Here is a 15,132-nt window from a genome sequence, read left to right as displayed (position 1 = left end):
GAAGGACGAAACTTTAAACATTAATAACTTTTTAACGAAGCCTTCATCAACAATTTGATATTCTTGATTTTCATCTTATTTTGGCCTGTAGAATCTCAAATTAAGATTTTTCCCTGTATAGTTTCAACATATAATTGAGTTCATTGATTACCCTCGCAATTAAACATCGATTTATCCTTGCAAAAGTCAAATTTAATAAAACAAAACTTGCATGTTTGCTACCGTTAATTAAAATCGCCATGTTTCGTCCTATATTAAATATCATGGTTTATTATTACCCCCCCGACCGCGATTGTAATTTTCAATTTAATTAAACCGCGACGCATTGGTCGCGAAATAATCAATCTTTTCGCAATTTAACGAAATCCGAATGATTTATAATAGCTTCGCTCTGTCGACGTAGAGTTTTAAAATGTACGAACTTCAATCTCCCTTAAACATCTCGGTAGCCAACGAAGGTAGAAAAAAAACATCAAATATAAAAAATGTATTTGGCAATAAATCGAAAGTCGATCGATTGGTTTTTTTTTTAACGCAAATATTTCTCAATTATTCTTCAATAGAAAAAATCTATCAACTTTGGGGGGGGTGGGAGGCTCGAATATCAACAGGCGAAAAAGAAATACGAGTACTAATATTTTTTTTTTTAATAAAATAAAACTGATAAACGAATCCACGGCTACCAAGTTACATCCACTCGTTCTTCGACCTACAGGTACGAAGTTACGCGAAACGATCGTCCAGAGACATAAAAATTCTGTAACGACGCTCGACAGGGTTGCGTATTCGCAAAAGGCGGTCGAATCGACGAACCCTTCGGCGAGCATACGCAGAACGGAAGCTGCCCGCTAAAGGGACACATTTATGTCTTCCCAGGAGTACGTTAGCTAGCCTGGCCAGCCGCCGGCCAAACCAACCCACTCTCGGTCTTATTCACGGACCGAGGACCCTGGTTCAACTTCCTCTATCCGCCAACTAAAGCCGAATCTCTGTGTTACTGAACGGTAATCGAATCAGCGCGGCTGCATCACGATTCCGCGGGAACTCGTTCGCCGACGACGGGGAAGCAATTTCGATCACGCTGTCAAGGAACAGAGTGTTCGTTCGACCTGCGAACAACTACAGTGTACTCTGCGGTCTACTAAGCCAATTAACACCAGATTGCCTAAGGAAGCCATTTTGACTGCTTTTTAATTTCAATTAGAAAAACAATTATGTATATAATGACACAGTCTCTTGGAATTTTGTGACTTTTTATGCGACATATAAATGCGTTTATTAATCATTGTAGTTGCCTCCCCCCTCCTTCATTTCCGCTATATACCTATATTGCCCAAAAGCATTTGGCTGCTTGGAAAAATTTTAACCCTTTGCACTCCTCTGGCGCCACCATGGCGACAAATATACCTGAAACATACCATGGCTCAATTCAAGTTTCATTTATGACAACGCAAATTGAGTTTGGGAGATACAGGAATAAAATTTAAATTATAGATATTTGAACATTCTTGTGAGAAGAATATTTTTTATTTTTAGAAGTTACATCACAAAATTGCAATTGATATTGCTAGTCGTCCATATTAATAAAGACTCTCGGAGTGCAAAGGATTAAATAATCAAATGACTTTTATTATTGAATTGAGTAAATTTCTTATATGACCAGATCGGCTCTGGATTGGAATAACAGTTTATATTTTTTTTTTTATTACCGTCACATGATAACATACAAGTTCATGATAAATTGTCGTTCCCCTTACCCACAAACAATAATGCATAAATTGTTTTTTTTTTCCAAATGAAGTAAATTTTTTTTATTTTTAATAGTTACTAATAACTTGTATGACTGTAAATAATATAAAAAATATTGAAAATTAATTTTAAACAAATTTCTTTACGCTATCTAATTTTAGAAAACTAATCACATCCAATGCCCCCTCAAAATAATTCCAGTTTCATTTGGAACACTATTCAAGATCGCCAGAGCAAGCAACGCGTTAATTGTTCACGAAAAAAAATACCCATTGGGGAAAAAATATTCCGCAGAACGTCATCGTTCGACCCGTGGATTTATGCTTTCTAACGTAATCAGAATTTCCGTTGGGACAGCAGGTCCCCATGTAAGGGTCGATGCGACAGAAAAATTTCCGATTCCAGCACGCTGGATCGACGTGCGACCGTTCTCTCTTAATTTTCGCGAAAATTTGCACGACGACCTACAATTTTTTTTTTTTTTGCGTTTGTACGCAATCTAAAAAGACACCTGACATGTATGTCTATTAACCAAAAACGATTACAATTACCCCCATGTAACATACCCCCGAAATCCTGCCCACTTTCGAGAAAAAAATTCGAGGTGTGAAATTTTTCGACGAAATTAAAATATTTCAAATCGTTTTGAAAAAAATATTGTTAGCTGTGGGGGTCAATTGCAATCATTTCTGGTGAATAGACATACCCCCGAAATCTTGCGCATTTTCGAGAAAAAAATTCGACAAGGTGTGAAATTTTTCGACGAAATTAAAATATTTTAAATCGTTCTGAAAAAAATATTGTTAGCTGTGGGGGTCAATTGCAATCATTTCTGGTGAATAGACATACCCCCGAATTCCTACCCACTTTCGAGAAAAAAATTCGACAAGGTGTGAAATTTTTCGACGAAATTAAAATATTTTAAATCGTTCTGAAAAAAATATTGTTAGCTGTGGGGGTCAATTACAATCATTTTTTGTGAATAGACATATCCCCGAAATCTTGCGCATTTTCGAGAAAAAAATTCGAGAAGGTGTGAAATTTTTCGACGAAATTAAAATATTTCAAATCGTTCTGAAAAAAATATTGTTAGCTGTGGGGGTCAATTGCAATCATTTCTGGTGAATAGACATACCCCCGAAATCCTACCCACTTTCGAGAAAAAATTCGACAAGGTGTGAAATTTTTCGACGGAAAAAAAAATTTCAAATCGTTTTGGAAAAATTATTTTCGATTGCAGGGGTCAATTGCAATCATTTTTGGTGAATAGACATACCCCCGAAATCCTACCCACTTTCGAGAAAAAAATTCGACAAGGTATGAAATTTTTCGATGAAATTAAAATATTTCAAATCGTTCTGAAAAAAATATTGTTAGCTGTGGGGGTCAATTGCAATCATTTCTGGTGAATAGACATACCCCCGAAATCCTACCCACTTTCGAGAAAAAAATTCGAGAAGGTGTGAAATTTTTCGACGAAATTAAAATATTTTAAATCGTTCTGAAAAAAATATTGTTAGCTGTGGGGGTCAATTGCAATCATTTCTGGTGAATAGACATACCCCCGAAATCTTGCGCATTTTCGAGAAAAAAATTCGACAAGGTGTGAAATTTTTCGACGAAATTAAAATATTTCAAATCGTTCTGAAAAAAATATTGTTAGCTGTGGGGGTCAATTGCAATCATTTCTGGTGAATAGACATACCCCCGAAATCTTACGCATTTTCGAGAAAAAAATTCGAGACGATGGACAAATTGCCGTTCTACAGCCGGAACTTTGAACGTTAATAACTTTTTAATGAAGCTTCCATCATCAAATTGGTATTCTTGATTTTCGACTTATTTTGGCCTCCAGAACCTCCCCCTTGAAATTTTTCCCAGGGGTGGCCGAACACCCTGTATAATCGGTCTGTCTCGTTTAATTTTCGCGAAAGTTTACACGGTGGAGCTACAATTTCATTCGTTTATACATATGGAACCTGGAAGACACCAGGTAGCCGAGTTTCTCGACGTTCGAACGAAAATTGGATAAAATGTACGCGTTTAAGGTCGACGAACGCCTCTGAGGATCGATGCGACCCCCGGTTGCGAGCCACTGTCCTAGATCAATCAAACGAAATGGTTAATTGTGTCTGTGACAATATTCCTGTATCAAGTAATGGACTTGGGTGGATTGGTCGAGTAAAACCGAGTCAAACCGAACTCGGTCCTCTGTTACCTATCTGGTAATCGAATTACATAAGCGTGTGTCGAGTTCGTGGAAACGCACGCTCGTAGAAACCGAATATGCAGTAAATTCTGAAAGTGTCCCCGGAGGCCGATGAAAACCTTAAACTTGGCAAAAGATGACTCCCGACGCTTCGAACTGCCCGATGAAAATTAACGAAACGAACGGGACAACGGAAAATTCGGAATTCGGAATTCGGAATTCGGTGTTGGATTCCAAAGTGCCGTAATCGGTTTGCAACGTATCTCGAGTACCGAACTGCTGCAAATAATTGGCAAATAACTTCATCGAATAGACATAAAACTTAATTTGAGCGAAAGAAATGAAATATAAAGTATCTAATGCAAAAAACAGAGATATTCGACGGTTCGATTAGTGTACTCTTCACTTTCTAATGTTTTCAACGTTTCTTGATTTATCGATGTTGATAACTTTACAAGCTCACTTGGTATACTATTATTTATTAAAAACTTGTAGACTCTGGAAGAGATAGCTGTGGCGGCTGAAGATGAAGGCAATTTGCAAGAATTTTCTGATAAATGTTCAGTGTGTGCAAAAGTGTATAAATTATCTGTAAAGGCGAATAAAAAATGCAGACGTTCGCTTCGTCTACTGATAGGAATCTTGTATGGCTACTTGATCAAGTTATTCGTTAATTATTCGATAGAACAAACATTTGTCGGCACTGTCGAATTAACATGTCGATATTCGTAGACGTTGAAACCGTTCGTGAAACTCGTTTAAGCTCTCGTTATTCGTCGTTGTTACCTGTTATTCGACTGAAATTGCGCCAGAGGCTGCATCAGAGAATCGTCCCGACTTCCTCTAAATATCGCTCACGTCCGTTCCCCTTGAAGCTGATGGTCCTCTGAAAAATTCACCCCTAGATCTTCCTCGACTTGAGCAGCAAGACCGAGAAACAGGAAGGGAGACAACCCTCTTTATCGCCCGAGCTTCGCTGCTTGTTAGGATCTCGTTGGGATCTCCGAGATTTTTATGGGTCACGGGACTACTTAAGAATCCCAGTCTCGGGCTCTTTGAGGTCGTCTTTCATGGACCGTCGATCGACTCGTAATTCGCGCGTGCAGGTGCGAAAAGATGAAAAACATAGTGGTATGCATCGACACTCACCGCTATCGAGGCTGTTCTGGTTCTCCAAGTCCGGCCCCTGGACGGACGAAGGCCTGCCATCTTGCAAATATTCTGTAACAAAACGTATTTGCACCGTCAATTTCGTTGCAACCAGACCGTCGATGTCTATGCACCGTGAAAATTTAATAATTTAATATAAACTTTGAATTACTTTGCTTAAAGAATGTTGTTTTGCCCGAACTCCTAAAATTAACGAAGCTACGGCTGTTATACTTTTCTGAACTCGACAGTATCACTCGACCCACTTTTATTTAACATTTCTCCGTTACTTCATTTTCTTTTAAATAAGTAGTATAATATAAATAAATGACAGGTTCCCGCAATAACTGCCAACAAAAATCGAGACGATCGAAAATGGACACTTTTTTCTAACATTTGCGTTGCATGCCCTTCGAATTCAAGTTTTAAATAATCATTGTAAATGTAGATTTTTTTCTTTTACATATAGAAAATATGGAAATGTGCGCGGTGTCTTGTATTTCTGTCCACTGCTATATCTTCCAGTTGCTTTATTTTGGAAATCGCACCTTCACACATTCTCGAATTTTTTTCTAGAAAATGAGTAGGATTTCGGGGATATGTCTATTGACCAAAAGTGATTATAATTAACCCTTGTAATCAAAGATAATTTTTTTAGAACGATTAGAAATTTTTTAATTTTGCTGAAAAATGTCATACCTTCTCGATTTTTTTTCTAGAAAGTGAGTAGGATTTCGAGGGTAAATATATTGACCAAAAATGATTGTAATTGACCCCTGCAACCAAAGATAATTTTTTTAGAACGATTAGAAATTTTTTAATTTCGCTGAAAAATTTCACACATTCTCGAATTTTTTCTAGAAAATGAGTAGGATTTCGGGGATATGTCTATTGACCAAAAGTGATTATAATTGACCCTTGTAATTAAAGATAATTTTTTTAGAACGATTAGAAATTTTTTAATTTCGCTGAAAAATTTCACACCTTCTCGAATTTTTTTCTAGAAAGTGAGTAGGATTTCGAGGGTAAATATATTGACCAAAAATGATTGTAATTGACCCTTGCAACCAAAGATAATTTTTTTAGAACGATTAGAAATTTTTTAATTTCGCTGAAAAATTTCACACCTTCTCGAATTTTTTTCTAGAAAATGAGTAGGATTTCGGGGATATGTCTATTGACCAAAAATGATTATAATTGACCCTTGCAATCAAAGATAATTTTTTTAGAACGATTGGAAATTTTTTAATTTCGCTGAAAAATTTCACACATTCTCGAATTTTTTTCTAGAAAATGAGTAGGATTTCGGGGATATGCCTATTGACCAAAAGTGATTATAATTGACCCTTGTAATTAAAGATAATTTTTTTAGAACGATTAGAAATTTTTTAATTTCGCTGAAAAATTTCACACCTTCTCGAATTTTTTTCTAGAAAATGAGTAGGATTTCTGGGATACGTCTATTGACCAAAAGTGATTATAATTGACCTTTGTAACCAAAGATAATTTTTTTAGAATAATTCGAAAATTTTTAATTTCGACCAAAAATTTCACAACTCGAATTTTTTTCTCGAAAGTGGATAGGATTTCGACTGTATGTCTATTAACCAAAAATGATTGTAATTGACCCTTGTAACCAAAGATAATTTTTTTAGAATGGTTTGAAATTTTTTAATTTCGCTGAAAAATATAGGCACCTAACTCCTTGTCGATTTTACTTAAAAATTCGTTTCTCATTTTTGATACATTTGTTTGACGCTCTACGGGAAAGTTGTCTAATACTTTTTTGTAGGTACCCGTGGGCTCTACTTCAGAAAAAAATTTGATTGAAATATATTCACTATTGTGGGAGTTATGGCTGTTTGAAAATGGGACCATTTTTATGGGGAGTTTGAATTTTTTGCTTAAAGAATATTGTTTTGCCTGAACTCCTAAAATTAACGAAGCTATGGCTGTTATACTTTCCTGACCTCGACAGTATCATTCGACCCACTTTTATTTAACATTTCTCAATTAGTTTATTTTCTTTTAAATAAGTAAAATTCCCGCAATAATTGCCAACAAAAATCGAGAAAATCGAAAATGGACACTTTTTTCTAACATTTGCATTTGTTAGAAGAAGAATTTATAATGCGTGCCGCGTAATTATATCAATTGAAGTAATTTCATTAGTAACCAAAGTGTTAATGATAATTGATTGTTATTACTCTAGTTGACATGATTTACGTGATTTGTATCATATGGAATTTGGATTAATATATAATATTTATTTAACTCTAAAAGCGTTGCATGCCCTTCGAATTCAAGATTTTAAATGCCCATTGTAAATGTAAATTGTCTTCTTTTGTGTCTTGTATTTCTGTCCACTGCTATATCTTCCAGTTGCTTTATTTTGGAAATCGCACCGCGCTGGTTTTTATCAGCCCTTCTCCGCGAAATCCGCCGGTGTAATTCCAGGCACCCTGGCCCCCGTAATGGGGGTCAACATTGAAATTTCATGGGATTTCGGGCGATCGAGCAGAACGGGGATACGCGGCCTACGGTAAGCGGGCCAGCGCACACGACCCCTTTGCTACACGGATGCGTATAATACGAGAAAGGGTGGAAAAGAGCTGAGGTAATCCCACGGGAGCCATACCCCGGCGATATTGGCTCCCATAGCCCATTCCTGCGCATAGGAGACCGAACCACCTTGGGCCACCATCGAGGAACACTGACCAAAATTCAAATTTCCCACCGGACGTATGCGCAACTTTAAGCGTAACTTGCGCGAAACAACCGCAACCCTGTATCCGTGATCGGTGTTTTTCTGCTAGGCGCGTATCGATCATACCGGAGTGGACGATAAACAACTTATAAATGCATAAGGCAAGGAGATTAAGATAATTCCGGACATAAACATAGCTTGAGAAACGATTAAATTACATTTTGTGAGGCATGGAACGAATGTGGAGGCTTTCGAACGGTAACAGTACTGTGAATACGCGAGAAGGTGGCTAGTGGGATGGGCACAGGGCAGTCTGCTTGCTCCGCCCATCCCCACTCTGGTCATCTCGGCCAATAGCGCCAAATACTGCGCTAGAGTGGGGATCCAGGCTCCAATCAGACCCACATCTCTTTCGCTAGTCGACTTCTCGCGGATGCACACTATATTTAACTTCTAATAGATTTGCAAAAGGATCACGGAGACTTTTATCGAAGATTATTTAAGTATATTAAATTATATGAAGAATATTCGACATATTATACGCACAGTCACGAAATACTAGTATCATATTAACTGAAAGCCATTGTTTAGTTCTGTGAGACGAGAATATCTTGGAGATAAGTGATCTCCTTGATCTGCACGATTGAACATTGGATGCACTACGAGATGAGAGGATACTAGTCTATCAGCCTCATGAATAGTCGTACAAGATAAGTTAATATATACAAGAACAAATAAAAGAGAGTCTCCAATGATAATTTAATTACGTATTGATATTTGGAAACATCCAGTACGTTTATTTAATCCGATCATATTTAATTCGTCGTTTGGAGGAGTTTGTTTGTTACTCAATGTTACATCATTTTAGCACGACCTTTTCTTTGTTAAATAAAGCGTTTCTTGGACAAGTCTTCTTTGCAAAAAGTTTCACGTTAACTGGACGGTTCCGTGGCGTTTCTCGAGTTAATTGTTTATCTGAACGCGTTAATAATTCATTGATAAGACGACGGTGGAGCCAGGCGTAAGAATTACGGGGTAAGTAGCCGGCTGCGAAAAGCTGCGGTACTCAAGCTGCCGGAATTATCATCGCTCATAAGTCACCGGCCGCGAACATTGCAGCCGCGCAGTTCGTGGTTTCAGAGAAGAGATAACTCGTATAAATAACCCGGAAGTCCGCGGTGTACAATAGTCTTTTTTTACGAGTATGACTTTTGGGAGTTCCAAGGCCGCGCTTGGGACACTGTTGGTAATCAGTTTCTCGTTGGTACCGAAATATATTGCGTGAACGTGGAAAAAAAAAACAACAAATTCCACATCCCGGAATTATAAATTTCTCGTTACATTATGACGAGACCTCTACTCGTGGAACATCGAGCCCTTAATCTGGAATTTTTCCAGCTTCTACCCCAGCTGCGATTATGTATAACAAATACCACGCTTTTTGGGGTTCGATCGTTCAACGCCATAGCGAAAAAGATTTCAAAAAAAAGCGATAATAAATGAATCAGCGTTTTCGGGAAATACTTTTTCAAATTCTGTTATCTTACTATCTAATAATTTTGTTATTAGAACTAAACCATTTAATAATAACAAAACTATACGTATAAAATAATACCCACGTTTCTAAATTTTAGTCAACAAATATTATGCGAGTTTCTTGTTCGAATTTTTGCAATTTCTGTTTTCTAAGGACTTAATTCACCGAAAGAGGAAATATACGCTTTATACTTGTTGTCAAAAGTTATTATTACAGAGAGTGAAATCACGCATACGTGACAGCAGCCGTCAAAGTAATAAGAGTTAACCACGCAAGTAGTTTGATTCAACACGCGCCTGAATAAATCGAATCCGATGGAGTAAGTGCACCAAGTCACGGAAGTTTGTTTACTCTTGGAACAAGCCACGCGCGTTCTCAAACAGACTATACAAATTGCCTGCTGCTAGCATTGCAGCTGCAAATTTTATAATCTTAAGAATTCATTAGACAATCGCTGTATATCCGACAAAAATTTCTTTGAGCTTAGACTGCAAACAAAATGGAATTGAACATAACATCTGAGTAAACTGTAAACTCATTTGTTTTATTAAATAAATTATTTCTAAACACTTGTTTATTAGTTAGGTCAGAATTAATAAAACAATCAATCCTTACGGATAATAATCTTAAGATTGTGTCAACGTCGAGAATATTTACATTCACCTACGCGTTCTTTTGGATAAAATATACAAAAAGCAGATACCTTCGTTTGATTCGATTTAACATAATATCGTTAACGTAAAAGTTTCTTACGAATAGAATCAAATTGATATACAGATTCGACAACCCTTCCAAAAACGTTTCCAACTCGATATCCACCTAACGAAATCACTGTCACATTTCTCCCCCAAAAAGAACACCACCGCTCCCCTCGTAGTCAGTAAAACCAGACCTGTTCCCCTAAACCTTATAAACAACCAGCATAAACACCCACAAAGGCCAAAATAACTCTTCCAATCAACAATTTTCCAACACCTAGACAAGGGTGGGGTGGGGTGAGGCCAGGGCAAGGCAAGGCAAGGCAAGACAAAACTAAATTAAATTAATTTAAACTCTAAGATTTAAAATTTCAAGACAAAAGTTTGGATTTCAAGTCAAAAGTTTGATATTTCAAGTTAAAAGATTGGGATTTACAAGTCAAAAGTTTGGGATTTCAAGTTAAAAGTTTGGGGTTTCAAGTTAAAAGTTTGGGGTTTACAAGTCAAAAGTTTGATATTTCAAGTCAAAAGATTGGGATTTACAAGTCCAAAGTGTTATATTTCAATTCAAAAGTTTGGGATTTGAAGTTAAAAGTTTGGGATTTGAAGTTAAAAGTTTGGGATTTGCAAGTCAAAAGATTGGGATTTACAAGTCAAAAGTTTGGGATTTCAAGTCAAAAGTTTGATATTTCAAGTTAAAAGATTGGGATTTCAAGTCAAAAGTTTGGGATTTCAAATTAAAAGTTTGGGATTTCAAGTCAAAAAATTGGGATTTTAAGTTAAAAGTTTGGTATTTCAAGTTAAAAGTTTGGAATTTACAAGTCAAAAGTTTGATATTTCAAGTTAAAAGTTTGGGATTTCAAGTCAAAAGTTTGGGATTTCAAATTAACAGTTTGGGATTTCAATAAGTTTGGGATTTCAAGTTAACAAGTTTGGGATTTCATATCAAAAGTTTGATATTTCAAGTTAAAAGATTGGGATTTCAAGTCAAAAGTTTGGGATTTCAAATTAAAAGTTTGGGATTTCAAGTTAATAAGTTTGGGATTTATAAGTCAAAAGTTTGGGATTTCAAGTCAAAAGTTTGGGATTTCAAATTAAAAGTTTGGGATTTCAAGTTAATAAGTTTGGGATTTATAAGTCAAAAGTTTGGGATTTCAAGTCAAAAGTTTGATATTTCAAGTTAAAAGATTGGGATTTCAAGTCAAAAGTTTGGGATTTCAAATTAAAAGTTTGGGATTTCAAGTTAATAAGTTTGGGATTTCAAGTCAAAAAATTGGGATTTTAAGTTAAAAGTTTGGTGTTTCAAGTTGAAAGTTTGGAATTTACAAGTCAAAAGTTTGATATTTCAAGTTAAAAGATTGGGATTTCAAGTCAAAAGTTTGGGATTTCAAATTAAAAGTTTGGGATTTCAAGTTAATAGGTTTGGGATTTCAAGTCAAAAGATTGGGATTTCAAGTTAATAAGTTTGGGATTTCAAGTCAAAAGATTGGGATTTACAAGTCAAAAGTTTGATATTTCAAGTCAAAAGTTTGTGATTTCAAGTAAAAAGTTTGATATTTCAAGTGCAAAGTTTGGGATTCCAAGTCAAAAGTTTGATACTTCAAATAAAAAGTTTAGGATTCCCTAACGCCATTCCAAAGCTATCAAAGAGTTAATTAATCAAACTCTTCGCGCGTGGTACAGACCACACTGCCACAAAATGTGCTTTTTCGAGTTTCTCTATACCGATATCCGGAAAAATCGATAATCGGTTTTTGTCTCCCTATTAGTAGGAATACTCGACATTCTCTCTCTCATTTTGCGATACACAGTTTCGATGCATTCACGCAACTACGAACAAGCAAAATTGTCCTCTGCAAGGATCGCCTGGCGCGTTCCTTCCTTAGCGACCAGACAGCAAAGAATTCGTTAATTATTGTCGTAACGAAGTAAAAAAAAAAAAAATACGTAAATTCGAAATTTCGTTGGTCCCGAGGACGCAAGAGGAGCCCATCAGACCATTCGACTCCGTGCTCCTGCGGCCGCGAAGGGTTCAGGACTCTTCAGGTCCTCGACGTCATTACGATTCTCGCCGGTGGATGCGTATATATGTATGAATTTCGACGGCACTCGAAGCTGTTGGGAACCGGTTTTGGTTTTGTATTAGCATGTAACTCCGGCAGGAGTTGAAGTTGCGATGGCTTGTGGGTGGCTGGGCGAACGTAGGGAGGGTAATTACCTCCTTGGGGAGTCCCTCCCCCCCTTCCGTGGTGTAGCTGGGTATAGCCCCAGCACGGGCACAGAGGCTTCCCACTGCTCCCAGTGGTCCCGCGGGAATACCGCAGTGGCTCTCATAGCGGTGGTTCTCATTCGACGAAAATTGGATTTTGCGCTCGCGCTCGCGCTTCGTCTGGCGTTCCTTTCACGGCCGTTTCAATCATGCGACGATTCGGACTCGCGTAACGACCAACTCTCGATCCGCCGCCCATTTTTTTCCCGGGGAAATATCGTTTTGGAAACTCGACGGCCCCGAAGATCGAGGAGACGATGTTTTGGAACGAACCACAAGTTACGTCACCGGCTATCCCTCGAGACGAAAAATCAATAAAACTTCTACGTAAGGTGGACTTGATTTTCGAGATAATTGATCGCAAAAGCGTACGCAGACTCGTCGAATATCGAATTCTGGAGCCCTTCGGACCTATCGCGAGCTGAAGGAACGTCGTGCAAATTTTACGGGAACATTAGCTGGACCAGTCGCATCGGGTCCGGAGTGGTGGACCACCAAGAATACCGCGCGATTAATAGAGTGCACTTTCAGAAAGGTTATCTTAAAGTATGATGTACTGATATTTAACCCCTTAACGTTCATGCCCGAGTCTGACTGCTTTGAAAAACGATATTTGTTTGATCTAATGGCTTAAGGGATGATAATATTTGTTTTTTTTTTAAATTATACGTTTGGATACAACATTGTAAGTAACAAGAAACCGCATTTTTAGAAATAAATCCAATAAAGGAAACTGATCATTCTTGGTTAATCCAATAAATACAGGGTGTTCGGCCAACCCTGGGAAAAATTTTAATGGAGGATTCTAGAGGCTAAAATAAAACGAAAATCAAGAATATCAATTTGTTGATGGAGGCTTCGTTAAAAAGTTATTAACAATTAAATTCAAAAATTCCCAATCGTTCTGGAAAAATTATTTTCGATTGCGGGGGACAATTATAATCATTTTTGGTTATTACACATACCCTCGAAATCCTACCCACTTTCGAGAAAAAAATTCGAGAAGGTGTGAAATTTTTCGATGAAATTAAAATATTTCAAATCGTTCTGAAAAAAATATTGTTAACTGTGGGGGTCAATTGCAATTATTTTTGGTGAATAGACATACCCCCGAAATCCTACCCACTTTCGAGAAAAAAATTCGAGAAGGTGTGAAATTTTTCGACGGAAAAAAAAATTTCAAATCGTTTTGGAAAAATTATTTTCGATTGCAGGGGTCAATTGCAATCATTTTTGGTGAAAAGACATACCCCCGAAATCCTACCCACTTTCGAGAAAAAAATTCGAGAAGGTGTGAAATTTTTCGACGAAATTAAAATATTTTAAATCGTTCTGAAAAAAATATTGTAAGCTGTGGGGGTCAATTGCAATCATTTTTGGTGAATAGACATACCCCCTAAATCCTACCCACTTTCGAGAAAAAAATTCGACAAGGTGTGAAATTTTTCGACGAAATTAAAATATTTCAAATCGTTCTGAAAAAAATATTGTTAGCTGTGGGGGTCAATTGCAATTATTTTTTGTGAATAGACATACCCCCGAAATCCTACCCACTGTCGAGAAAAAAATTCGAGAAGGAGTGAAATTTTTCGACGAAATTAAAATATTTCAAATCGTTTTGAAAAAAATATTGTTAGCTGTGGGGGTCAATTGCAATCATTTCTGGTGAATAGACATACCCCCGAAATCTTGCGCATTTTCGGGAAAAAAATTCGAGAAGGTGTGAAATTTTTCGACGAAATTAAAATATTTCAAATCGTTCTGAAAAAAATATTGTTAGCTGTGGGGGTCAATTGCAATTATTTTTGGTGAATAGACATACCCCCGAAATCCTGCCCACTTTCGAGAAAAAAATTCGACAAGGTGTGAAATTTTTCGACGAAATTAAAATATTTCAAATCGTTCTGAAAAAAATATTGTTAGCTGTGGGGGTCAATTGCAATCATTTCTGGTGAATAGACATACCCCCGAAATCTTGCGCATTTTCGAGAAAAAAATTCAAGAAGGTGGACAAATTGCCGTTCTACAGCCGGAACTTTGAACGTTAATAACTTTTTAATGAAACTTCCATCATCAAATTGGTATTCTTGATTTTCACCTTATTTTGGCCTCTAGAACCCCCCATTAAAATTTTTCCCAGGGGTGGCCGAACACCCTGTATATGAGCGTTAAGGGGTTGAAGGGAAATCTTGTGTAACGGGTTCAAAAGTTTTTCTTTTTCTCGTAATTCAAACGTAAATTTTAGAATAAACTACCAAAAGTTTTAAGCTTGAATTTGCAAAAATAACAAAGCTACGAGTTATTTTGTAAAACGTGTCAAAGTATGAAATTCCATTCAGTAAACGTATCTCGAAATTGTATCAAAAACTTTAAACATAGTTTTCTCAAAACCACACTCTTCAAAATAACGTCTAGAATTACAAAAAGTGACTAATTGATCAACTTCAACTTCATAACAAGTCCCTAGACTGAACTAAAAAATTAAGAAACAGTGTTTGTTACTGCTTGCAGTTATGGGGACTAGAGAAACAAAATATTGCATGAAACTCACCAATTGTTGTGTATAATGAAGTAGTATAGTCGATGATGCTGTTGTCCAGTGAAGAACTCTATGCTGAATTCGTGAAAGAAACTGTAAAGAACTAAAATAAAAAATTATTATCTGTTGTTGAAATTACACTTTTAATTTAATATAAAAGACTCTACATTTGGAACTGATCAAAGCTTCCCGAAAGTTTTGAGAATTTAAAACTACGATAATATAATTTCGAAAATATCGATTGTTTTTTAAACATACATAGAGCAAAATATACA

The 15,132-nt window shown here is 36.6% G+C and overlaps 1 protein-coding gene across 1 annotated transcript in view; it reads right to left on the bottom strand.

The window, feature by feature from the left end:
• The window catches only part of L (zinc finger protein Lobe), a 159,647-nt gene that overhangs the window by 93,195 nt on the left and 51,320 nt on the right, over window positions 1–15,132 (bottom strand). The window contains exon 4 of the mRNA XM_076770703.1: window positions 5,108–5,179. Coding sequence (XP_076626818.1) covers window positions 5,108–5,179 — 72 coding nt within the window. The remainder of the gene's footprint in view (window positions 1–5,107; window positions 5,180–15,132) is intronic.

This window comes from Colletes latitarsis, chromosome 8 (assembly GCF_051014445.1).
Source record: "Colletes latitarsis isolate SP2378_abdomen chromosome 8, iyColLati1, whole genome shotgun sequence".
Taxonomy (NCBI): Eukaryota; Metazoa; Arthropoda; class Insecta; order Hymenoptera; family Colletidae; genus Colletes; species Colletes latitarsis.
The sequence above is the reverse complement of the archived record's forward strand: the minus strand, read 5'-3'. Positions and strand labels throughout refer to the sequence as shown.